The sequence below is a fragment of the Trichechus manatus genome, unplaced genomic scaffold (assembly GCF_000243295.1).
Source record: "Trichechus manatus latirostris isolate Lorelei unplaced genomic scaffold, TriManLat1.0 scaffold00295, whole genome shotgun sequence".
Taxonomy (NCBI): Eukaryota; Metazoa; Chordata; class Mammalia; order Sirenia; family Trichechidae; genus Trichechus; species Trichechus manatus.
Window position 1 is genome coordinate 224317 of NW_004444231.1, and position 22927 is coordinate 247243.

The window sequence follows — 22927 nt, forward strand, 5'->3', positions numbered from 1 at the left end:
AGAGGAAAGAAGCCCTGATGCACGCCACAACATGGTTGAACTTTGAGTACATTATGCTGAGTGAAAAAAGCCAGACACAAAAGAACGAATACTGTATGATATCACTTATATGAAATAAGCAAATATATAGAAACCAAAGGTAATTAGTGGTTACCAGGGGCAAGAGGGAGGAGGATGGAGGGGATTTCTGCTTAGAGTGCATTGAAGGTATGTTAATGGTGGTGGGATAATTTGGAAAAAGAGAGGAAAAATGGTTGCATAACTTGAAGAATGGAATCAGTGTCACTAAAGTGTACATGTAGAACATGATGGAATGTTTTATGTGCTGTTGTGGCTACATTACAGTAAAAAGAAAAAAAACCAACATGGATGAATCTGGAGGTCATTAGGCTGAGTGAAAAATGTAGAATAAAATTCAAAATCACAAAACAAGACCAGACTTAATGGTCTGACAGAGACTGGAGGAACCCCAGACACTATGATCTCCAGGCAGCCTGCTAACTCAGAACAGAAGCCACTCCTGAAGTTTACCCTTCAGCCAAAGATTAGATTTTTTTTAAAAAAAAGAAAAACAAAAAATTGCCGTCCAGTCAATTCCAACTCATAGCGACCCTACAGGACAGAGTAGACGTGCCCCATAGGGTTTCCAAGGAACGGCTGGTGGATTCGAACTGCTGACCTTTTGGTTAGCAGCCGAGCTCTTAACCACTGTGCCACCAGGGCTCCAAACATTAGATAAACCTATAAAACAAACAATAAAACACGTGAGGAACGTGCTTCTTAATTTCAATCAAGTATAGGAGACCAAATGGGCAACCCCTCCCCAAAAGGAAAGATGAGAAGGCAGGAAGGAACAGGAAAACTGGAGGAGTGGACACAGGGAACCCAGGGTGGAAAGAGAAAGGGGGAGAGTGCTGACACAATGTGGGGATTGCGACCAACGTCACAAAACAGTTTGTGTATAAATTTTTGAATGAGAAACTAATTTGAGCTGTAAACTTTCACCTAAAGCACAATAAGAATTTTTCAAAAAAGTTTTAAAGATAGGATTATATGTTTAAAAACACCAACAAAAAGATCTCTCCAGGCAGCCTTTGGAGCACTATGCACTGATGCTAGAATGCGCAGCTATTGTTTAATCAGCAGGATTCGTGTTCCCAATAATCTGTTTTTTGTGGAGTCTAGAACAGAGGGTGGAGCCATTTCACAACCTTACAGTCAGGCTATTTCTGGAAGTATGCCATCGAGGTATGCTTTGACATATTTGGATTTGTGAAATAAGGAGTTATGTTGGAATAGGGTGATGTATTCTGATTATTTGCAACATAATCAATTTCCATTATCCATGAGTTGAAAATAACATCAATTGTATCTTTTTTTTTTTTTTAATTCCTGAAGTCATTTGATTCAGCAGGCTTTAGAACACAAAAACCCACATATCCCCACACATATCACAATACATCTCCCAGTCCTATTTTGAAGACTCAGATTCTGAGCAAAGTAGAGCATAAGAGACCTTAGAAAACAGCAGATAATCTCAAAACAGGTAATTCACATGCAGACATTCAAGAATTTACTGTGATACCCTGAGAGTATGGCCTCAGACACCCTTTTAGCTCAGTAATGAAGTCACTCATGAGGTTCACCCTTCATCCAAAGATTAGACAGGCCCATAAAACAAAACGAGACTAAAGGGGCACACCAGCCCAGGGGCAAGGACTAGAAGGCAGGAAGGGACAGAAAAGCTGGTAATACAGAACCCAAGGTCGAGAAGGGAGAGTGATGACATGTCGTGGGGTTGTTAACCAGTGTCAAAACAATATGTGTACTAACTGTTTAATGAGAAGCTAGTTTGTTCTGTAAATCTTCATCTAAAGTACAATTAAAAAAAAAAAAAGAATTTACTGTGACAATCATGTCTGAAGACTTGGGATCAAAATCAATTTATTTCTCACATTCTTTGGCCTACCTAGCAATTTTATTTCTGTGCATCTATTCTAACAAAACACTACTATACATGCACAAGAATGTATGTGCAAGAATATTCATGAAGCAAATAACTGAAAATAAACTATAGGCCCATCTATAGGATGTATAAATTCTGGTACATTTACATAATGGGCTACCATGAAGCTGAAAAACAATGAGAGAGATCTCTATTTACTTCTCACAGAGCTCTCTAAAACAGCATTAAAAGAAAAAAGCACGTTGCAAAGCATTACATAAACTACAATCCTACTTAGGTATAAAAAAATACATATCTCTGTTTTTATACATGTATATACATGAGGGGTGGGAGAGGGAAATGGGTAGTTATTGCTTAAGGGGCACTGAGTTTGTGTTAACGGCGAGGGAAAATTTAGAAATGGATAGTGATGATTCTACAACATGGTGAATGTAATCAATGTCACTAAATTGTACACATAAAAATGGTTGAAATGGCAAATGTTTTGTTATATATATTTTACCACCATAAAAACAACAAACGTAAAAAAGAAAGAAACCCCAGAATGCATTCTGAATTGACTAATAAGCTTTTACATAACACTTATAGCTACTTTATGTTTCAGGACAGCAATTATTAACCTGCTGATACTCCCAGACTTTCTTCTCTACCTGCCCCCAAAGAGTTTTCTCCTCCTACTCCAGGAAGAGGCTGTGGCCTTGAAGGACCTATTCATCTGGGTTTCTGTGATGCAAAATTTTAAGTCTATGGGGAGACATAAAAGGAAAAGTGGCATGTGAACTATTGTTGGGGTTAGGGGCTTGGGGGAGTGTTTTAGCCTGGGTTCTCTAAAGGAGCAAAACCAGTGATGCATATATAGATATATAGAGAGAGATTTACTTCAAGGAGATGGCTCACACAATCGTAGAGGCTGGCAAGTCCCAAATCTGTGGATCAGGAAGCAAGCTGAAGGCTTCTTCTGACTCATGTGGTTGCAGGGTGTCTTAGTCTTCTAGTGCTGCTATAACAGAAATACCACAAGTGGATGGCTTTCACAAAGAGAAATTTATTTTCTTACAGTCTAGTAGCCTAGAAGTCCAAATTCAGGGTATCAGTTCCAGGGGAAGACTTTCTCTCTTTGTTGGCTCTGGAGGAATGTCCTAGTCATCATCAGTCTTCCCTCAGACTAGGAGCTTCTCTGTACAGGAACCTCCAGTGCAAAGGATGCACTCTGCTCCCGGTGCTTCTTTCTTGGTGGTATGAGGTCCCCAATTCTCTGCTTGCTTCCCTTTCCTTTTATCTCTTGTAAGGTAAAAGGTGGTGCAGGCCACACCCTAGGGAAACTCCCTTTACATTGGATCAGGGATGTCACCTGGGTAAGGGGGGTGTTACAATCCCGCCTTAATCCTCTTTAACATAAAATTACAATCACAAGATGGAGGCCAACCACACAATTCTGGGAATCATGGCCCAGCCAAATTGATACACACATTTTTTGGGGGACACAATTCAAACCATGACACAGGGGCTGACGAACTCAAAATCTGCAGGTCAGGCAGCAGGATGCCGGTTTGTGGGGTTGTGGGAGCTGGTAAATCTAAAACCAGCAGCAGGTCAGGTGGAAACGAGAAGAATGCAGGCTCAGTCGAGAGAGAGAGTGAGCTTTCCAGAATACCAATATATATTGGATGCAGACCACACCCCCAAGGAAGCTCCCCTTCCAACTGACTGGTTGCTCACATGAGATCACATAATGGGGGATGATTACATAATACTGAGAATCATGGCCTAGCCAAGTTGACACATAACATTAACCATCACAGGGAGTTTTGGAAACAAAGAGAAAGCAGTTGTGGTGATTAATGTTTACTTATGGGAGAGAAATGAAGATTTTAATAAGTACTGCCGTGAATCCTATGTCACACAAAGTGAGTCTGTGAGATCTTTTATAAAAAGAAGAAATAGGATTTGTCTGGCAGCTTGAGGCATGAAAGAAAGCAACAGGTCAGTGTAATGATGGTACTTTACTGAAGATCTGAAAAGTGAAGGGGGAAATATTCAGAGGATGCCCTCTCAGGGTTATACAGAACTGGAGAGGAGCCTTTCCAGTGACAGCTATGACCCCTGTATCCAGGACCATGCTTCGGTAAACACAACTCAGCTCTGCAAATCATCTTGTCCAAAGCAGGACTCTCAGTTATAATGATCTTGCTCAGTGATTGTCCAGCCTCTGCTTGATCATGTCTAGTGCAGAGGCCTTACTGCCTTGCATTTCTGCTTTCTCTGAACTGGAGCACCTCTGTGGCTCACAGATTCTTGATGGCCCCCAATGATCTCCACCCCCTGGTACTCGTGCCCTTTGTTCTCTTCTCCCATTGAGTGTGAATGAGACCTGTGATTTGCTTCTAACCAATAGAATATATCAAAGGTGATGTCACTTCCACAATTAGATTACATACGATTGTGACTTTCATCTTGCTAGCTGACTCTGTCTACTGCCTTCTCTGCTTGCAAGCTTTGATGAAGCAAGCAGTCATGTTTGGAGAGGCCCATGCAGCAAGGAACTGAGGGCAGCCTCTGGCTAATAGCCCAGAAGGAACTGAGGCCTTCAGTATAACAGCCCCAAATGAACTGACTCCTGCCAACAACTACATGAGCTTGGATATGGATCCTTCCCCATTCGAGCCTTCAGGTAAGACCCCAGCCCTGGCCGACACATGGATTGCAGCCTTGTGAGTGGCTCTGAAGCAGAGGACCCAGCTAACCTATGCCTAGACTCCTGATCTACAGAAAATGTGAGGTAATTAGTATGTGTTATTTTATGCTGCTAAATTGGTGGTAATTTGTTATGTAGCTGTTATGGATTGAATTGTTTCCCCAAAAAAATGTGTGTCAACTTGGTCAGGCCATGATTCCCAGTATTGTGTGATTGTCCACCATTTTGTCATCTGATGTGATTTTCCTATGTGTTGTAAATCCTACCTCTCTGATGCTAATGAGGCAGGATTAGAAGCAGTTATGTTAATGAGGCAGGACTCAATCTACAAGATTAGGTTGTATCTTGAGTCAGTCTCTTTCGAGATATAAAAGAGTAAAGCAAACAGAGAGACAGAGGGACCCCCTACCACCAAGAAATAAGAGTCACGAGCAGAGTGTGTCCTTTGGACCCAGGGTCCCTGTGCTGAGAAGCTCCTAGACCAGGGGAAGATTGATGACAAAGACCAGAACTGACAGAGAGAGAAAGCCTTCCCCTAGAGCTGGCACCCTAAATTTGGATTTCTAGCTTCCTGAACTGTGAGAGAATAAACTTCTGTTTGTTAAAGCCATGCACTTGTGGTACTTCTGTTATAGCAGCTATAAGTAGCTATAGGTAACTGATACAACCTCCCACATCTTTTACTGGGTTATACTCCATGGGGTCATTTAAAACCTACTCTCATTCCTCTTCCCTATGACAGCCCTTTCCTTTCTTAAAGAAAGGTATCCTGCTTTCTCTTTACCATCATAAATGTCAAGTTCTTTTTCTGTCTTAGTTGCTTTCTTCTCACATCCTCCAGGAAGCCTCAAGTAGGAACAGCAGGCAGGGTGGGAGGAAGTGGAGGTGAGCAGGGTGTGGAAGCTGAAAATCATTTGGAAGAAGTGTCTTCCAGGCCTGTGCAGTGCTGAGCTCTCAGGCTGTGAAATATAACAGTGATGAATAAGCTTTGCATGGCCCCTGCTGAGTTTTCCCCCTCCAGCCTTCTGGATGGCCCACCTCACACTCCAAGTGCAAACACCATTGATTCTCTACAGCCCAGAAGTGACTCTCCCTTCTCCCACTTCCCCGAGCAAACACACACCATTAGCCAGTGTAGAAGCAACTCTCCTGTCACTTCAGACCCCGTGGACTCACCTTTAAGAACTGAGGAATTAATAGACTCTCGGCCAGGCTTTCCAGTGCCTGCAAAGAAAGGGAAGCTGGTCAGAGCCCACAGGAGGAGGTGACCCTTAAAGAGGTATGGAAGTCGATATAATGGAGCAGTTATCTTGGGCTCAGCAATCAAACTGTTTCCTTAGAGTCAGGGCTCAGCCAACTGAAAGTCACTTAACCTCTCTGTGGCCTCAGTTTTCTTGTCTGTAAAGTGGGATCGAGCACTGTCTCTGTCTCTTATGACTTTTGTGAGGTTTAAGTGATTTCATTCATGTAAAGCCCTTAGCATAGTGTCTGATACTTTAATTAAGGCAGAATCCTGGAAAGGGAGGGGTCCCTACCCATTTAGCTCCTGTTTCCTTAGTCCAAGTATGACGAGGACCAGTTCTTCCCCAACACTCATCATCCTGACTGTCCTCTCACCTGTGTGTAGATGGAGGACTGCTCTGTCCCTAACAGCCCACTTAGGGAGTGGGGAACAACTAGTAAAAGGCCAGAGTGGAGCCAAATGTGAGGAAGTCTTAGAGCAACACACACAATCACACACACACAGCCATACATGCTTATACACACATGCACATAAAACACCTATATACACTTATATACACACGTACACACATATACACAAACCCACACGCATACACATACAAACACCCATACATGTCTATATATGCACATGTACACAAGACAGTCACAAACACGCATTACACACTCACTCCAGATTTGCCAACTAAGTTTGGGGAACTGGTTTCCTTCCAATTAATCTCTTATAAGAAATTTAGGAACCTGAAGAGGAAGAACCTGGGAATTTTTTTAAAAGACCCACTTCCCAGGCATTCTCGTATTTCTGGATCTCACGTGGCCCTGCTCCTGAACCCTCAGAAAGGAACAGGGGACATCTGACCTTAAATCAAGATCCTGGAGTCCAGAGCCACAAGGATGACCATGCCTGTGGTGTTGGGGCCCCTGGGAGTCCAGCAGGTCTCCCATCTCCCATCTCGTCTGCAGCTAAGGGTGTCTCAGCTGGCCAGGGAGTCCCTCCTGGGCTTTGCCTGACAACAGGAGTCTCCAAATTGGCTCCAGAAGTAACAGGGGCAGGAATTGCAATTCAATCCCTTGGGCTGAGACACCCTCAGGTCAGAATGAGGAAACCCAGAACCTACTCCCCTACCTGAGCTCTTGTTCCTCCAGAGGGCAAATCCAGCAACCGCAGCTCCCATGATCACAACTGTAAGGACCACAGCTCCAAGACCCAGGCTAGGAAATTGTTTCTTGACTGGGATGGTGGGCTGAAAAGGCGGCTCTGAGAAAGGAAGGAAAAGTGAGTGACACTGACCCGCAGAAGTGACCTCTGCTACTCCTGGAGGTGCCCATAAGGGCCCCTGCTTTCTCTGAGAAGAGACTCCACCCTCGTCCATCTCCTTACCCCATGTCAGGATGAAGGGCTCAGATAGCCCCTCGTGCTGCACATGGCACGTGTATCTCTGCTCCTCTCCAGAGGGCACCACCACAGCCGCCCACTTCTGGAAGGTCCCATCCCCCGAAGGCCTGGTCTCCACAAGCTCTGTGTTCTGGGTCTGGTCCTCCCCATCCCGCTGCCAGGTCAGTGTGATCTCCGCCGGGTAGAAGCCCAGGGCCCAGCACCTCAGAGCAACCTTTCCATCAGGGCTGGGGTGATGAGTCACGTGTGTTCTGGGAGGCTCTGTGGTAGACAACGCAGCCAGGGTTCAAGTAAAGCTTGTTAAGTAGCATCTACTCCAAAGACCAGGATGCCTTGAACTCCTGGTAGTTTGGCTGGGGAGATGACTGCCAGCAAGGGCAAGGCAGGGAGCACCTCCAGGCAGGGCGTAGAGGGAACTGAGCACTAATCAGAGCAGGGATCCTAGAAAAGGCCCTTGGAGCTCAGTCCAAATATTCTTCTCCAGAGTAAGGGCTTCTTCACAGACCTCCACCCTCTTATCAAGCCATTGGTCAATTTTTCCAGATAAATCTTTGTGCGTACTCACAGCTGCCCTATCTCTAGTGGGAAAGGGCCAACCAAAAACCAAACCCATTGCTGTCGAGTCAATTCTGACTCATGGTGACCCCATGTGTTACAGAGTAGAACTGCTCCACAGGATTTTCCTGGCTGTGACCTTTATGGAAGCAGATGGCCAGGCCTTTCTTCCATGGCACCACTGGGTGGGTTCGAACAGCCAACACCAATTAGTAGTTGAGCGCTTTGATTTATGAACCACCCAGGTTCCTAGGGAAAGGGCCAGACATATGAAAAACCTCCAAGTGCTGAGGAAAAAGCCTAGTGGCCTTCTGAGAAAGTTTTCCTCCAGGGAGGGCCTAAGAAGGGTGTGTCAATAGCACTCCCCAGGAGACTCAAGATGGGAGGTGCCCCAAATCCACATCTCTTGCTTGTGAAGCCATCCTCAGCATGTTGGCCCCATCCATCCTGCAGTAGATATCCTGCATCCCTATGCTGGATTAGCTCTGGGAGAGTGGCGCCACCCCCCCCACCCTTTGGAGAGAGAACTGGCCCAAGCTAGGGTTTGGGTGAGCTCTGGGTGGGTGGGGTGTTGGAGGTCATTACCAGTGCGGGTCAGCCTCTCCCGTCCACACTCCAAGTATCTCTGCAGCCACCAGATGCATTCCTTCTCCAAGTAGGCTTTATCTCTCTTTATGGAGTTCCCACTGGCCTCCCACTTTTGCTTGGTGTAGCGGGCGATAAATGAGACAGCTGTGTACTGCAGAAGGTCCATGTCCAAGCTCAAGTAGTCATTACCGTCGTAGCCATACTGCCAGTGCCCCATGGTCCCACCGTCGTCCCGGAGCTCACAGCCATAGGTGAACTGGAGGGTGTGGGGGCCTACCCACCCCACCCAGGACCAGGCAGTGTCAGTAAAGACAGGGTGCACCCTCAGCGCTTCCCCATCAGTGGTCCCTGTTTTCCCCATCCCACCCCACCCCATCACAGCTCTGGTTTCTCGTTAGGTGACATTTGCATTCTAAACAAATTAGTTGGGTGCCCTGATTCTGATCTCCTTTCCTTGCTGTCAGCTCTGCAGTGGGGAGTGGTCTGCCCTTGGTTCCAGGGCTTACTGTAAAGCACTGGATGGGGAGTTACAGACTTGGGCTTTGCCATGAACTGTGTCATCTTGAGCAAGTTATTCAGCCTCCATGTTTTTTGTTTATTTTGTGTAAGTAGAATTGTTAGACTATGTCTCCACAGGCCTCCTTCCATGCCAGCAGCCTCAGATTCTAAGTGCAAATTCCTGAAGACAGAATCCTAGTGCACGGCATGAACAATGAGGGCACGCAAAGCACAATACAGTTTTCCTCGAGCTACTAGAGAATGCAGACAGCTTCATATTAACAAGCACCACACTTCTGCTTAAAAATTCTCTAATGAATTTCAAAGTCAAATACAAATAGCTCTGGGATTGTCCCAGCCTGGATTAATCACCTCTCTTCTGGGTTCCCACAGTCTATTGGCTCAAGTTCTTAATCCAACATTTACACACAGTACCAAACTTTACTGTGTATTGATTGTCTCTCTCCTCTTACACTGTGAGCCCTTTGAAAAAGGGACTGTGTGTCATTTGTCTTGAGATCTTCAGTGTCTATCATGGTACCTGTAACATAACAATCTGGCAAACCTTTGTTGAATACGTTCTCCAAAAAGGATCAACTGGTACAAAGTTGAGCGGCCACACTATTTAGTTTTAATAATATCTCTACCTGATTTATGCCTTAATTTGGCACTCAGTGCCCTTCACAAACTTGTTCCAACAGTGCCTAGCACTTGGGAGACCTTTGATAAAGACTATTAACTTACTATCTGCCCCCTGAACTCACTGTGCCCGACTGAACTCCACACCTTGCAGCACCCTAACTCCTGCCTCCTTGGAACATCTTTCTTTTTTTCTCCTCTGTTAACCCAAACCATATGCGTTTCATATTGTATCAAGTTCCACCTCATTTATGAAATTCTCCCTGACCACTGAGGTCTTTCCTCTATGAACTTCTATAAGCTATTTTCTCTGCTTCTCATTTGGCATTTAAGAAAGTTCTGGTCTTTGATGTCTCTTGGTATGCTTCAAAGGGTCATAGGGGCAGTAAACTTTCCCATATAGATTGTAAGCTCCTCGAGGGTAAACACTAGGTCTTATGCTTTTCTGGTTCCCCACCCCCAGCACCCAAAAGTTGTACACTAGGCATATATCTCTGACTAATAAGACTGCTGAATATTGAATGAACTCATGTCTAACAGACCTACTCCTCTTTGTGACCTCATTGGTGGAACCTTCTTTCTCAAGTGATAGATGTGCAAACACTCTCTGTCCCCAGCCTGACTTTATGGGAAATACTTTTCAAGAGGGCCTCCCGCCCCAGGAGGTGGGGTGTGAGTGAGGACTGCTTCCTACTGCTCTCTCACAGGACTTACCTGCTGACTTTTCTGTATTCTCTTTCTTCAGGCTGTGCTCCCAGGTTTGGTTGTAGTATTTCTGCACATTTCTCAGATTTAAGTGGAAAATCTTCATCCGACTTGTGAAGATCTTGGTCTCATCATCAAAGTAATCTAAATCCTCCTTCAACCAAGGAGCACAAGGCTTTGCCTTCATCTCCACACTGTCATAGTGGATGAAGAGTTGGTCATCCACAAAGCCAGAGGCAGTAAATGAAGGCACTCCTGGGCCTGGCTCAGACACAGCCGTGTAGAAATACTGCAGAGAGTGCGATCCTGAGGTGGGAGCGAGAGACAGGGGACTCAGAGTAAGCTAACAGTATTTATTGAATGAGGACCCAATTCCCAGCGTGAAGGGAATGATTGTATATGCCTGTGTGTGTATGTGTGTGTGTATGTGTGTGTGTGTGTGTGTGTGTCTGTAAAATCGGAGAGGCAGGGCATACCTGATAAAACAGTAGGAAGACAGTTGTGGAACAACTCACCAGCACAAGTGAATTCAAATCCCACAGAGTATGTATTGAAAGAATTCAGGAAACAGGAAAGAAATGTTAGTATAGCACATCAATAAGAAAGGGTTCCATGAAGAAGTTGTTCTTGAACAGGGCTTGAAGAAGTGGTCGGATCTGGAGTAGTGGAAGAGTTTAAGAGTATTCTTTCTCATGGCTTCCATTGAGGTGTAGGAGCCTGGAGGTAGGACTCTTCCCCCAGGTCTCCTGCTCTCATGTTGTAGCATCTCAACCCCTGACCAATCTCTCACTCTCCCTCCTGGTATCGCATTCCACCAAATCACCTTTGGTGTTACTGTGGAAGACGCACTGGCCTCAGAGTTCCATCACCACCACAACCCTGGGGAAGCCACTTCCCTGTGTGGGTGTCAGCTTCTTATCTCTAGAACAAAGCTAGTGGGCAAGAAGGCCCAGGGCCCTCCCAGTTCTAATAGTCCATAATTACTTCTAGAGCTTTGAAAATCCCCCTAGTGATTCCATGAGATGAGTAAGTAGGAGGTGATGCAGGCAGAGGGGAAGGAGCGCCCAGATAGAAAGGACAGCCTGTAGATCTTGTCCCAGCCACACTGACCTTTGTTCTGCTCCTAAGACATGTTCTTTCCACCCCAGAACTTTTGATCCCTTATTGTCCCCTCATCTGGAATGTTCTTACCTCACCTATCAGCCCCAAACTTTGGTCTTGTCCCCTTCAAGTCTCTGTTGAAATGTTATTTCCTAAGGGATGCTTTGCCTCTAGGAAACTAATCCAGACTTGTGTGCCTCCACAGCAAATGAGCATCACATAATTAGTTATTTACTGTTGGCTGGCCAGTAAATTCCATGAAAACAGCAAGTTTTCTTTCTTGTTGATAAGTGTATTTTTAGTGCCTATAACAGTACCTTTCACAAATAAGGATATATCTCAGGTCCCTGGGTGGCACAAATGATTTGCACTTGGCTGGTAAATAAAAGGTTGGTGATTTGAACCTACCCAGTGGCACCTCGAAAGAAAGGCCTGGCAATCTGCTTCTATAAAGATTACAGCCAAGAAAACCTTATGAAGCAGTTCTACTCTGTAACACATGGAGTTGCTTGCTTTACTTAACTATTCTAGTACTTTTTTCCAATTATTCACTAGTATATATAATACCTTAATAAATATTCTTGTACTTATTTCTTTGCACACTAGAGGGAGTGTTTCTACATATGCCTAATTTAAGTGGAAATGATGAATCAAAGGTCATGAACATTTTGAATTTGAATAGGTATTACCAAATTGCTCCCCAAAAAGGTCATTTACACCCACATCAACAGGAAAGATTATATATGTATAGCAAAAGAGAACCATTGCCGTGGAGTTGATTCTGACTCATAACGACCCTATAGGACAGAGTAGAACTACTCCATAGGGCTTCCAAGGATTGGCTGGTGGGTTCGAACTGTCGACCTTTGGGTTAGCAGCCAGGCTCTTAACTACTGTGCCACCAGGGCTCCTATATATAGAGAGAGAGTTTTAATGCACTTTTTTGTGATAGGCGAGGTTAAAAATATTTTTATGAGTTTATTGGTCAATTGAATTTTTTATTCTGTAAATTACTTATTCATATTATCTATTTGCTTTTAGCAGGGTTGTTTACTTTTTTTTCCCCTTTTTTTAATTGTAGTTGAGATGCAGACTTACAGAGAAAATTAATTTCTCATTAAACGATTAATACGTTTACTGTTTTGTGACATTGGTTGCCAACCGTACAACGTCAACATTCATTCTCCCTTTCTCGACCTTGGGTTCCCCATTACCAGCTTTCCTGTCCCTTCCTGCCTTCTTGTCCTTGCCCCTGGGCTGGTGTGGCCATTTAATCTTGTTTTGTTTTATAGGTTTGTCTAATCTTTGGCCGAAGGGTGAACCTAAGGAGTGACTACAGTAGTGAGTTAAAAAGGTGTCTGGAGGCCATACTTTTGGGGTTTGTCCAGTCTCTGTCAGACCAGGAAGTCTGGCCTTTTTTTGTGAGTTAGAATTTTGTTCTACATTTTTCTCCAGCTCTGTCCGGAACCCTCTATTAAGATCCCTGTCAGAGCAGTTGGTGGTGGTGGTTGGGCACCATCTAGTTCTTTCTTTAATTGATTTGTAGTTCTGAATGTAGGCTGGGTATTCAAACTTTGCTGTCTATGTTGATGCCGTTTCCATTTTTTCCCTTTGCTTCCAAACTATTTTGACACTTTCCTTCCATCTCTTCTTTGCATTTCCATGGCACATTCTCCAACACAGACCCCTGAAAGCAGGAGAAACGTAGCTTCCCAAGCTTTCCACTTCTCTCCTAGGCTTGGACTTCTCCTTTGATGAACAAGTTTCTCTCACCACAAACTGACTCTGCTCACACCCAGCTCTGGATCCCATAGATAAGCCCCTGCTGAGCCAAGTCAAGTCAAGAATCTTTCCTGAGGCACGCAAACCAGAGGTCGCTGCCCACTACGACCCCGGACCTCAATGTGGTTACTCGACAGAGAAGCAGCTAGATCTTCAGAGACACTGGATTCCATGGTATGACTGAGAGAAAAAACAAACAAAAAACCAAGGGCACAAGACAGATGCTAATGACAAACTCCCCTTAGCTCTCCATTCTCCCTAAGGCTGATTCCAGCAGCCAGGTCATGGGCAACTTGGTCCAGTCACTCAGATAAGAAATGTACAATTGTGGAAATGTTCACACAGTCCTCCCATTCAACTCCCTCACTAGAGAGGTGAGAAAACGGAGGCTTAGCAGCAAAGCTTTAATTGAAACCCGTCTCTCTTGCTCACAAATAGGTAAAACTCAAAAAAGAGAAGTGTGATCAGTGTTGCTCATCCACTTCTCAGGGAAAACCCCACAAAACTCTCCTGCTGCCAGATATGAATGTCATGAATTTGTTTCATTTTCTATGAGTCTGGCTGGCAGGGGAACATTTCAGTCAGCAACTGAGCTGTGATCCTGGCCTACCATCTGCCTTTCCTGCTGTACTTTCAGACTCAAGTTCAACAACAGCTGCTGCACAACCATGCTAGTAGACAGTGAGGCTTGAGTAAATGGGTTCTCATTAGTTTTCATAAAAGAGGATAGAAATATAGTAGCTGGAAGGAAAAAAAAACCTTTTATATAATTTGGAGTGAGAGTTTCCCAAATGAGTCATGTTTTAATGCATACATCAAGGATGCATTTTGTTCACTTGAATGTATGAGTTTGTGTGTGTGTGTGTGTGTGTGTGTGTTAATCTCTTCCAGCTGTAACAATCATTAAAACCAAGGATGATCAAAATGAACTCCACTTAGAACCAGACCATCAAATGGCTGTATCACAAACTGTTAGAACATAATTTTCAAAATAAGCGTGTTCAGTTACATTGCTTTCACTTGAACATATTACAATTAATAATTTTGTAAGGGTAAAAATATTTTATCTTTATCCCATCTTTTTTAATTTCCATTTTTAAAAATGTTTTATAAGGTACATAATGTATTATTAGTACACTAGAACATGTATATACTTTAAACATAAATAAATAAAGAGTTTAAATGGTAAGGATGCATGTTTTTAAAACCTTGGATACCATCGATTCCCAGATACCTAGCTTCTGACTGAGGCTTCACTTTTCCAAATATTCAACAAATCTCCCCTTTTCTAAAAAGACGAATCAACAAACACAAACAAAAAAACAAACTCGTTGCCCTGCAGTGGATTCCTAGTCATGGCGATCCCATATGTTACAGAGTAGAACTGCTCCACAGGGTTTCCTTGGCTGTAATCTTTACCTAAGGAGATCGCCAGGCCTTTATTCAGTGGTGCCACTAGGTGGGTCCCAACCTTCAACCTTTAGGTTAGTAAACCAAAAAACCAAACCCGTTGCTGTGGCGTCGATTTCAACTCATAGTCAGACCCTATAGGACAGAGTAGAATTACCCCGTAGAGTTTCCAAGGAGCGGCTGGTGAATTTGAACTGCTGACCTTTTTGGTTAGCAGCCGAGCTCCTAACCACTGTGCCACCAGGGCTCCATTAGTGGAGCACAAACATTTGCGCCACCCAGGGACCTTCTTCCTTTTGCTAAGTGGCTCTTAAAGGTCACCAAGAGCCTCTACTACAAGCAGAGCAGGCTGCAGAAATCAGGACTCCTGGTCACGTTCACAGTAGATCCGCCAGTTCCCTTATGGTCTATACCTTAAGCCCTTTTCTTTCTTTTTTTTTTTTTTTTTTGCCGGAGGCTGCCCCCTGGTGAGCAGAGGCCAGTGACTGCCCCTGCTAAGACTGTAAAGTTGTCGCTGAGCCTCAAGATTCCAGTTTGGAGACCTTCTCTCCCTTCCCCCTCCCCCGGGCTTCTCCGGCTATTCTTCCCCACCACCACGCCTCCCAGGGCCCCCACTCACGGGCTCGGGCCTCTTGCAGCAAGCTCAGGGACACTTGAACGAGAAGAGCCCACACCATCCCGTCGGATGTTACTATTGGACCAACACTCCCTGGGCACCCAAAGATCGGTCAAACACATCCAGCACAGCCTGACTCTCAGACCTGCTGTTACAAACAGAACGGTGGGAGCGGCTTTTGAAGAATAGAAACCAACGCTTAGCTTGAAAGGGCTGAGATGTGAAACCGAAAGGCAGCGCAGCACTCTGCAAATGTCCGGGGGAGACTAGTTGGAGTTGGTTCCATGAAAACATGAAAACGCTACTTGTCCCGTATCCCAGCGCCACACCGAGTCAGCCAGCAGCTAGGGATAGTCCAGACAACACACATATTTTAAGGGATTTTTTTTTTTTTACCCTGAGCGGGTCTCTCAGCCTCAGAGTCTGGGTTTCTTCCTTCCCCAAATGCACGTAATGTTTGATAAAGAAATTCAGTAGACCAGTAAGACTGGCAGGATTCTGGAGCCTGACTCCTTACATAAACAAAATTTATCAAGGGCTAATTAGGGTTGTCAGTTCAGCTAAACTCACAACACCAAGCTCCCCGACTCAAAGTTAAGCACCCAGTTCCAACCAAGCAATTTCAAAGCTGCTTCTGTTCTGCGTTTGTTCTGTAAAAGACTTTCTCCACTGTTTTTCTTTGGACTTTCCAGCCTCTTTCAGTTTCGGTGCTACCTGAATTCAGGCCGCTGTTGTGTTCGAAAAAACTAAAAAACTTATTTTCGATTTGATTTTTCTTTTTATTTATTGTACTTTAGGTGAAGGTTTACAGAACAAATAGTTTCTCATTAAACAGTCAGTACACATATTGTTTTATGACATTGGTTAACAATTGATTTTTCTTTTAACTTGATAAAGCCATACATGAAAAACCTTGGAGCTGCTAAAAGGATGATTGCGTTAGCTGCCGTCCAGTTACCTCCGACTCATGACGACATTCACCCCAATACATCATCCCAAAAGTCTTAAATTAACTCCAAGTCCAAAATATCTTCTGAATCATCTAACAACCTTGTCCTGCACCATCCCCATAACCCATTCCGGATCAGACTGTTGCCATCCAAAGTTTTGACTGGCTGATTTTCAGAAGCAGATCTCCAGGCCTTTCTTCCTAATCTGTCTTAGTCTGGAAGCTCTGCTGAAACCTGTTCAGTATCATAGCAACACACAATCCTCCACTGACAGACAGGTGGCAAGGTGGGGGATAGCTGCGCCCTTGGCTGGGAATCCAGCCCATTCTCCCTCACAGAAGGTGAGAATTCTACCAGTGAACCACCACTGTCCCCATAAGGATGATTAGCAACCTGGAAAAATGTAACCAAACATGTTAACGGGGGGAAAATGTATTATTAAAACTGAGATAGTAGCTATGTTGGAAAACGTTACATATGTAGGAAAAGAAGACTGGTAAATTCAAATTATAAGGCTGTTTTGCTCTTCCGAATATGTCGATTTTTCCCCCTAGCCATGCTGTCTCATTTCCTCCTGCTTTGGGGAAATTAGTGAAGAAAAAAGCAGAAGGCGGCCCTCTGGAGAATCCGGGTCATAGGCGCAGAGTTCCCAGTTATCTTTTGAGGGGTAAAATGTATTTTCATTTATAGAGGGCCTACTTTATGCAAATTTCAGGACCAGGAAATGGTTCCTTCCTGCCTCAAGAATTTCAAAGACTTGGGGTGGGAGAGTTTGCGCAGAGATGATACGCAAGTGGCCAGTACCATGAAGAAAGTCAGGGGGGTCCAGGGGAGTGGCCCTATTGAGACTGAGGCCGAGGTGGTATGGGTGGCAGGGGTGCTTTCTGAAGAGAAAAACCTGAGCTGAGATGTTTCGTTTGAGCAGACAAATTGGCTCTAGAGGCTAGCTGGGGTGAGGCGGCCTTCTTGGTAAAGGAACAGAATGTGAGAAGGCACGAAATTTTTCTTCCTTTGCTCTTGGGTTATTCACAAGGCTCACAGTTAAATTGAGCTCTCACTCTGTGTCAGGCACTGTTCTAAGAGCTTCGCATGCATAAATTCATTTATAAAGAGAAGAGAGAATTTGGGGAGAATGGGATTTTCACAGAAAGAATCCCGGGCTTCATATCCAGCGACTTGACTTCTTCTCTTTCCTCTGCTATTACAACCTGTTTGACTCCCCAAGGCAAAGTTTCTTCAGCAAAATAAACAAAACTCTCATTAGCCGAACAGCTTTTAAAAGAAAGAAGTTAATGTGCACAGAGCCCTACCAGGTGCTATATGGCCTCACATGTCATTTCATCCAATCTAAGAATACCCTGGATAAAGGAGCAGTGTCCCAATGTTATAGAGAAAATTGAGGCCCAGAAAATGAAAATGATGTTTCCCAGGTGACAAAGGTCAAGTTAGGAGGGCAGCAGGGACCAGAAGTCAAGACTTCTCACCCTTTCGTCTTAGTCTCTCTGATCTCTCTGACCCTGCTTCCCCTAGATCACCATGCCCGCATTCCACCCTATCCCAAGGGCTATGCTGTACTCACTGGCAAGTATGTCCTCAGGGACTCCCTGGAACAGCAACAGGAGAAGAGTTCTCACTCCAATTCTCAGAAACAAGGCCATTCAGGGGATCTGTGAACGGACAACTTGTAGGTGAAGACAGAGATGGAGAAGGAACAAAGTTCAGGCAGGCACTCAGCAGAAAGCAGAACAATGAGGCTAACGGAACATTTCCTGCTGTTTCCTGTTTTGATATTGCAGCTTGGCAATAAGTTCTAAAATTGGAAAGTGAGTCTTCCAACTTTGTTCTTTTCAAGACTGTTTTGACTATTCTGGGTCCCTTGCATTTTCATATGAATTTTAGTATCAGCTTGTCAATTTCTGCAAAGTCAGCTGGGATTTGTATAGGGACTGTGAGAGTCTGTAGGCCAGTTTGGGGAGTGTTATAGATTGAATCCACCATGAGTCTGTCAGTTTGTCATACTCTGGTGGCTTGTGTGTTGCTGTGATGCTGGAAGCTATGCCACCAGTATGTCAAATACCAGCAGGGTCACCCTTGGTAGACAGGTTTCAGCGGAGCTTCCAGACTAAGACAGACTAGGAAGAAGGATCTGGCAGTCTACTTCTGAAAAAACCGGCCAGTGAAAACCTTATGAATAGCAGCAGAACATTGTCTTGTGTAGTGCTGGAGATGAACCCCACAGGTTGGAAGGCACTCAAAATACGTCTAGGGAAAAGCTGCCTCCTCATGGAGCATCTTTTGATCATTGATGAATTGAGTAGTCTCTTTCAGATAGACATGCTTGCTACTATTGTTTACTCTAGGCTGCTTGAATTGTCAAGCATTTAAGACCTCGGACGCAACACCACAATTGTGACCGAGCACCACTGAGTGTTTTTCTTTTACGTTAACATAGTGGAGTTCTTCTCTTTAGGCCGGGCTCACCTCATGTCGCTTACAAAGGAGTAACTCGTCTCCTGCAAACTTTTCCCTCACTTCACCAAGCTTTAGAGGGAGGCACTCTGGTGGGCCTCAAAGGGGGAGGGAAAGAGGTGACAGTATCAGGTACAATGGATCAGAGACATAAAGGGCTAACTTATTCTTTCAGTCCCTCAAAGGGGTTTCATCAAGGTCCTCACTGACCTGGATGGTTTCTATATACGTATCTTTTTCATGATGGGCATCACGTTAGTTCTTAAAGTCAAAATGTGAGTTGTTATTTTTATGCAACATTTAACAGTGTATATTATGATGACAATAACAATTAAAATCATAATTCTAGTGGACAAAATTATCTCTAAAAATAGTGTTTATAAAAAGAAATGTGGGTTTACAAGGAAAAACCAAAATGTCAAAACGGGATTTATGCTAAAGTTGCAATTTGATAATGGTGAAAAGGAAGGTTTGATAACAAAAAGGACACCTCAAGAATTTTAACAACTCACATCTGAAATAACCAATTAATCTAGAAATTTTAAGCAACAGGTATAACTGTTATCATGGAACATAAGACAAATAAGGTAGGTGATCTGTTCAATTAACAATAAGCAAATGCACTAGGCAGCAGTAACTTCTATCATTTACACAGGAAAAACATTATATCAAAACGTGGAATAACTTGAAGCTTATTGAGTAAAGCAATTAAAAACAATATAGTGAACAAAATAGAAAAGCAAAGAAATTAATATAAGTAAACTTCATCTATGAGTTCAATTCAAATATTTTTTTAGCTTACTCAGTCCCATGTAGCTAATTTTGGTTCCATGTTATTCTATTATACTTTGGATCCCTCTTCTGACACGAAAATATTGTAGAGAAAAACTTGAACACTGTTTTAAATAAAACAGAGAGGTTTATTAAGGGTTTAAAACAATTGCAAATGAAGAACTACATAGCCCATTGAAAATGGAACCAGGTAATCCTGGGGCAGTTTCATTATACAAGTATTCTTATGGGGTAAAAAGAACAAAATCATAGGGAGGGCAATTACAGGAAAATCAATGAATATTGTAATAATCACACTGATTGGTTACTGATTATTTATACTGTAGCTGGTGATTACAGATAGTTTTACAGGATGCTTAGATCATGGTCACAAGATGTATTTTCCTTGTCTATCTTGCAAAAATCTTGTTGGCAACAGCACCCAGCTGCACTTCCTAAGTACCTATATTTTGAGCGGTGCAGATGGTCACTTGGTCAAGACCCCTCAGGGCATATGATTTCACATCCTGGTTTTGGCTACCAAGGAAAAACATATTTTTCTCAAAAACATAACTATTAGTCTAGAAATCCAGATTAACATTAGATAGCATCGTCAGCATATTATGCCTCTTTCTCTCTGACTGCACTGAAAGTTGTCTTTTCCTGAGATAAAGCTTAGGTTATTGATTTGAGGTATGTCTTCTTTTTTAATGTTGACATTTATAGCTATGAATTTCCCTCTAGGTACTGACTTAGCGGTATTCCATATATTTTTGTATGTTATGTTTTTATTTTCATTCAACTTAAAATACATTCTAATGTTCTTTGTAATTTCTTCTTTGATCTAGTGGTTATTTAGACATGTGTCATCTAATTTCCAATTATGTATGGATTTTCCAAATTTCTTTCTGTTGTTGACTTCTTATTTAATTTCATTGTGGTTGGAGAATACACTTTGTATGATTTCACATATTTTAAAACTACTGAGACTTTTTTTAATTACGTAACTTATGGGCTGTCCTGGAGAATGTTTCATGTGTGCTTGAGAAGAATGTATATTTTGTTATTTGTTGGGTGGAATGTTCTATAGGTGTGGTGCAGTGAATTACTTAACATGGCCCTTCTAGCCATAGTCTTTGTGACTACCACACAGTGATTGAGTTGTTGTTGTTTTTAGGTGTCGTCCCGTCAGTTTGGACTCATAGCGACCCTATGCACAACAGAAGGAAACACTGCCCAGTCCTGTGCCATCCTCACAATTGTTGCTATGCTTGAGCCCATTGTTGCAGCCACTGTGTCCATCCATCTCATTGAGAGTCTTCCTCTTTTTTGATGATCCTCTACTTTACCAAGCATGTTGTCCTTCTCCAGGGACTGATCCCTCCTGATACGATGTCCAAAGTATGTGAGACTTAGTCTCACCATCCTTGCTTCTAAGGAGCATTCTAATTGTACTTCTTCCAAGGCAGATTTGTTCGTTCTTCTGGCAATCAATGGTATATTTAATATTCTTTGCCAACACCACAATTCAAAGGCATCAATTCTTCTTCAGTCTTCCTTATTCACTGTCCAGCTTTTGCATGCATATAAGGTGACTGAAAACACCATGGCCTGGGTCAGGCACACCTTAGTCCTTTCTCCAGGTGACATCTTTGCTTTTCAACACTTTAAAGAGGTCTTTTGCAGCAGATTTGCCCAGTGCAAAGCATCTTTTGATTTTTTGACTGCTGCTTCCATGGGTGTTGATCGTGGATCCAAGTAAAATGAAATCCTTGAAAACTTCAATCTTTTCTCCGTTTATCATGATGTTGCCTATTGGCCCAGTTGTGAGGATTTTTGTTGAGGTGTAATCCATAGTGAAGGCTGTGGTCTTTGATCTCCATCAGTAACTGCTTCAAGTCCTCTTCACTTTCAGCAAGCAAGGTTGCGTCATCTGCATAACGCAATCTTCTTCAAATCCTAATGCCCAGTTCTTATTCATATAGTCCAGCTTCTCAGATTATTTGCTCAGCATACAGATTGAATAGGTACAGTGAAAGGATACAACCCTGATGCATACCTTTCCTGACTTTACACCATGCAGTATCCCCTTGTTCTGTTTGAACAACTGCCTCTTGATCCATGTACAGGTTCCTCATGAGCACAATAAAGTGTTCTGGAATTCCCATTCTTCATGATGTTATCATAATTTGTTATGATCCACAGTCAAATGCCTTTGCATAATCAATAAAACACAAGTAAACATCTTTCTGGTATTCTCTGCTTTCAGTCAGGACCCATCTGACATCAGCAGTGATATCCTTGGTTCCATATCCTCTTCTGAATCTGACTTGAATTTCTGGCAGTTCTCTGTCGACATACTGCTGCAGCTGCTTTTGAATGATCTTCAGCAAAATTTTACTTATGTATGACATTAATGATATTGTTCAATAATTTATGCATTAGGTTGGATCATCTTTCTTGGGAATAGGCATAAATATGGATCTCTTCCAGCTGGTTGGCCAAGTAGCTATCGTCCAGATTTCTTGGCAGAGACAAGCGAGCACTTCCAGTGCTGCATCCGTTTGTTGAAGCATCTCAATTGGTATTCTGTCAATTCCTGGAGACTTGTTTTTTGCCAATGCCTTCAGTCCAGCTTGGATTTCTTCCTTCAGTACTGTTGGTTCCCAATCATATGCTACCTCCTGAAATGGTTGAACATTGACCAATTCTTTTTGGTATAGTGACTCTGTGTATTCTTTCCAACTTCTTTTGATGCTTCCTGTGTCATTTAATATTTTCGCCATAGAATCCTTCAGTATTGCAACTGAAGCCTTCAATTTTTTCTTCAGTTCTTTCAGCTTAAGAAATTCTGAGGGTGTCCTTCACTTTTGGTTTTCTATCTCCAGGTCTTTGCCTGTGCCACCATAATACTTTACTTTGTCTTCTCAAGCCACCCTTTGAAATCTTCTGTTTAGCTGCTTTACTTTATCATTTTTTCCTTTTGCTTTAGCTACTCGATGTTCAAGAGCAAGTTTCAGAGTCTCTTCTGACATCCACTTTGGTCTTTTCTTTCTCTTCTGTCTTTTTAATGCTGTCTTTTCTTGCTTTCTTCATGTATCATGTTCTTGATGTCATTCCACAACTCATCTAGTCTTCAGGCATTAGTGTTCAATGCATTGTACTTTGGCTCTCGTGGACTTGTTCTAATTTTCTTCAGTTTCAACTTAAACTTGCATATGAACAATTGATGGTCTAATCCACAGTTGGCCCCTGGCCTTGTTCTGACTGATGATATTGAGCTTTTCCATTGTCTCTTTCCACAGATGTAGTTGATTTGATTCCTGTGTATTCCATCCGGTGAGGTCCGTGTGTATAGTCGCCATTTATGTTGGTGAAAAAGGTATTTGCAATGAAGAAATCATTGGGATTTCAAAATTCTATCATGTGATCTCCAGCATCATTTCTATCACCAAGGCCGTATTTTCCAACTACTGATCCTTCTTTGCTTTGAACTTTCACATTCCAATCACCAGTAATTATCAATGCATCCTGATTGCATGTTTGA

General features: G+C 43.1%; 1 protein-coding gene across 3 annotated transcripts; it reads right to left on the reverse strand.

Annotated features, from left to right (window-relative positions):
* Positions 1-2910: 2910 nt before the first annotated feature.
* Positions 2911-17904, reverse strand: LOC101347138 (HLA class I histocompatibility antigen, B-40 alpha chain-like). Of its 3 annotated transcripts, none has more exons than XM_023725288.1 (7): positions 17720-17904; positions 10291-10587; positions 8437-8712; positions 7282-7557; positions 7027-7158; positions 5838-5885; positions 2911-2966 (listed from the first exon to the last, which is right to left on the reverse strand). In XM_023725288.1, exons 1-7 carry the CDS (start codon positions 17796-17798, stop codon positions 2950-2952), a joined length of 1125 nt encoding a protein of 374 aa, XP_023581056.1. In that variant the 5' UTR covers positions 17799-17904; the 3' UTR covers positions 2911-2949. The 3 variants fall into 3 exon arrangements, with proteins under 3 accessions (XP_023581056.1, XP_023581058.1, XP_023581057.1); XM_023725290.1 differs by lacking the exon at positions 17720-17904 and adding an exon at positions 15194-15350; XM_023725289.1 differs by lacking the exon at positions 2911-2966 and adding an exon at positions 5497-5620.
* Between the last annotated feature and the right edge of the window lie 5023 nt (positions 17905-22927).